This window comes from Triticum dicoccoides, chromosome 5A, assembly GCF_002162155.2.
Source record: "Triticum dicoccoides isolate Atlit2015 ecotype Zavitan chromosome 5A, WEW_v2.0, whole genome shotgun sequence".
NCBI lineage: Eukaryota > Viridiplantae > Streptophyta > Magnoliopsida > Poales > Poaceae > Triticum > Triticum dicoccoides.
Genome location: NC_041388.1, coordinates 603,682,253 through 603,686,111, shown reverse-complemented (window position 1 = coordinate 603,686,111; position 3,859 = coordinate 603,682,253). Strand labels below are relative to the sequence as shown.

At 39.2% G+C, this 3,859-nt stretch overlaps 1 protein-coding gene across 1 annotated transcript in view; it reads right to left on the bottom strand.

Annotated features, from left to right (window-relative positions):
• Positions 1–2,339: 2,339 nt before the first annotated feature.
• Positions 2,340–3,859, bottom strand: part of LOC119303294 (RNA-binding protein 1-like) — a 3,925-nt gene continuing 2,405 nt past the window's right edge. Inside the window, exon 3 of the mRNA XM_037580409.1 lies at positions 2,340–2,606. Coding sequence (XP_037436306.1) covers positions 2,579–2,606 — 28 coding nt within the window. The 3' untranslated portion in view covers positions 2,340–2,578. The remainder of the gene's footprint in view (positions 2,607–3,859) is intronic.

Here is a 3,859-nt window from a genome sequence, read left to right as displayed (position 1 = left end):
GTTAAAAAATCTCCTTTAAAATAATAGGGGTTTTTGTTCTTTCAAAAAAATAAAAATTCAGGAGTTTCAGAATTATCTAAATGAAAATGGAATTTAGAACAGATTTAGCTTTAAAAACAGATGGCATTTTCGGTCCCAAGTGTTCACAACCCACCCACTGGACAACTGGTAAGCTCTCGGCTCCCCCACGCGGGAGGTGGCGGGTTTGAACCCCACGAGCACACAACCTTGGCCGTGTAATTATTGGAAAAAACCAGAGAAGGTTCACCAGGAGATCAACTGACAGCAAACGACTTCAGCTATCCTGTGTGTCCAGGAGCCTGTGCCAAGATCCGTGCAACGGTGAAGAGAGCGTTCGCCAGTGTTGGCACCCCAGTGAACATTCACTGCATAGTATTTTTGATATTTTATTAAGTGATATACTTTGGTTAAATCCCGTATGATTTCCCTATGGTTCAACTAATCTTCTATGATCTTGTGAAGGCATAAAATTTTAGTCCCACGCCTTTCCTTTTCTCTTTCCGATGTTTTAGAACTCCACAAATGAAAAAGTCTCTAAATTTGAGTACTTCCTCCGGTCTTTTTTACTCTGTGTATTGGATTTTTGTCGAGTCAAACTTAATAAGTTTGACCAAATTTATACTATGAAACTACATTTCACGGTGAACCTAACAATAATTATTTGACATTGTGAATGTTAATACTTTTTTTCTATAAATTTGGTCAACGTAAAGATACTTTGACTTTAGAAAAAAAATTATATGTAGACTAAATAGGACCGGAGGGAGTAACATGTTGCTAAACATGTATCACATAATTCTACACATCGAACAGGGAAGCTCGGTCTAATAGACTAGACATGACGCGTTTTCTTCTCCTTCCCGCTTCTATGACCTAGGCGACCAGGGGCGGATCCTCTTCCTCGGCGATTCTGGCGAGGGGAAGGAGCGAGGATCTCGTAGGTTCAACCCGGTGTCGGTAGGGTTAGAAATAAAGTTAGGTGTTGTCGTTGATGGATGGTGGCGAGACGATAGTGAGACAGTTGGCATGGAACAAGGTCTTCTAGCCTCGCGTCTGTTCCTGTGGTGCTTCTTTGTATCTTTCTGATGCCTGTGAAGAGTGTCTTTAGATCTGGTTCTTCGGGTCCGGTTTCGTCTAGAGGTTTGTCTAGGACTCTCGGTGATGTCCTGCAAAGTGGACAATGTGGTCGTGTATCTTTGTCCATCCACTTTAGTTCCGACCGACGAAGATGGTAGGCCATTTTACAAAACATCCCCAACATTTTTCTTCTCTAGGGTGGCGATTTCATACGTAGATCGTAGTTGCCAACATTTTCTGGACTACATCCTATACAACTTCCCTACTGCTGCTTCTACAAGCCCCTATGTTTCAATAAATTTGCTACATTGAGACGCAGGTCCAGAGGCAGCAGCAAGGAGCTTGGCTCACGGATGCTGGAGTAAGAAAGACTTCGGCATCCTCTTTCTCTAAGAATATTTTTCTAAACAATACCTTCAGCCTTTCCGAAAGAAAAAAAACAGGGAAGCTTGAGAGAGAACGGCTGGGAAGCTTTGTAGCTCAAAGCCCAAATATTTGGTAACAAGTTTAGACATGACACTGTACTTCTTACGAGGAGGCAGGAGCGGATGCTTAGGAGGGCTTGTAGCCTGTGCCTTAAAGCCCAAATGTTTGGCAACAAGTTACAAAGCCTTTTTCTTTTTGCGGATGAAGTTGTCAAACCCTTAAACATACGAGTTTCCACGTTTCCCCTAAAAAAGTTGCTCAAAAAAAAGTTTCCACGTTTCCCCTAATAAGAAAAAAAACTAAGTTTCCACATGGCACTGTAGTTTTCAATTACTTCAGCTTGGACTTGCATCATGTAACTAAGTAGGCCCTAAATAAAAAACTAAGTAGGTATATATATGGATAAGAGATCTAACTACAAATTTCCTATTTAGACACAGTTCTTTGGTTTCTTTTATAAGCCACCCCCTCCCTAGCTTCTCTCATAAGCCGTTCCCTTAATTGTTTCGGGCTTCTAAGCTAGTTATCGCTAACTAGTTCAGAAGCCAGAAAAAAAGTAGGAAAAGGATTATAGGAGAAGGTAGAGGTGGGGCGACTTATTAGTGAGAAGCCGCCGAAAGAACTGCACCTTACATCCACTCCAAGCGTCCTAGTATACTGAAACATTACTTTCCCAATCCAACCTAAACTGATAGCACTCAAATATTGCCTATGCATCTGACTAAAATGTCAGATGTCACCACTCAGCGCACGAAGCTCATAAACAACTGCTAAAAAAACTGTAACAAAATAACCATGCATGAAACTTCAGCAGATAACCACGCACAGGTAACATGTGTAACCCAGACAAATTCCAAAACAGGTTCATCACCACGAAAAATGTAACGGCAGTAACATAGAGTTTAAACATGGTACAGGAGGGTCTATTGCCGGTTGCAATGTACACAAGGTCCAAAGTAGGCGCAGGGTTTCCACACATGTATTGTCACCAAAGAATTTCATCTCAAGTTCTTCACAGTTGCCGAGTTCCCAGATAACAAGTTGCTGTCCATCATTACAATGTTGTAACAGTAGCCTGGTCACTGCACATGTACATTAGATAAATATATTATTACCAACGCAAACTGATAAGATACGTAGAAGAATTAATTAAAGATTACTATTGGAGTGAAACACGGCAAACTGAATACAAATAAGGAGAGTAGATACAGCTAATTTCTGACTTCCTGGGGACAAAGACTTGGAATTTCAAAATACTCCCTCCGTTTCTGAATATAGGGTGTATAGTTTTTGGCACGGAAATTAAAGAACGCACGTGGAGGGTAAATTTCACAAGTTTTGGGCGAGATTACACTTGACTAATTGACATGAGAAAATAGAGGAGTTTGCCTAATATAAGGAAATGTAATCAAATCCCTAAAAAAAAATCCAAACAAGTTGTTCAACGCAATACACCTTATATTTTGGATGTTTTCTCAAAAATCTATACACCTTATATCAAGGAACGGAGGGAGTACTAGATATCATTGATTAAGCCAATGTATTTGCACATAAAACAGAAAATAATCAAAGCAACAAGGACTATGACAACTGATAAGTGTGTTCTGCTTTTGTCCATAATTCAGATACATGAACACAAAGGAAAATTGGTTGATAAAATAACAATCAGATTCATTGTTATGGCATCTATCCTAACAGGGCCCAACTGGCATCATCCGAAATCTACATCTACAATTGATGGTATTCATGAATGATGTTTTACTAGTCAGTGTGCATGTATAACATATGTAGCTGCAAAATAACATGCATTTCAGTAAACAGCAGCCACGATCTTATTATCAGTATATTAGTTCACCAAATGATACCTTCATTAATGGAGCACATATTCTCATTCCTTAGATGGATTTCTGTTACTGAATTAGCGTATATTTATCTCAGCCTTTGAATAAATACAAACTTATAAACAAGTAGCAATTTGGGTTTTTATTTCTAAACAAATGGCTAGCTAATATAAAAACACTTGTTGATGTTTTTTAGTGTGTTGTGCCATGAGCTCCGCTCCTACAAATTGTGTTGCAGCTAGTATGTCTCTGCATGCATTAGGAGATTAGCCGAGTCAGTATGCATTGAGTTATTATGGTCTGGAGCGTATTATGGAGAATCATTATCATAATTGCCTCAATCAAACCAAATCAAGACTATCTATACATAGAGACTAACTATTGGATCAAGCGGTTAGAGGGACAAAAGAAGACTAAACAATGCAGAAAGTATGGCAACAGGCTGTTAGATAAGATTGATGAACTAGTAAGAAAGTATTTTGGGTGAATATAAG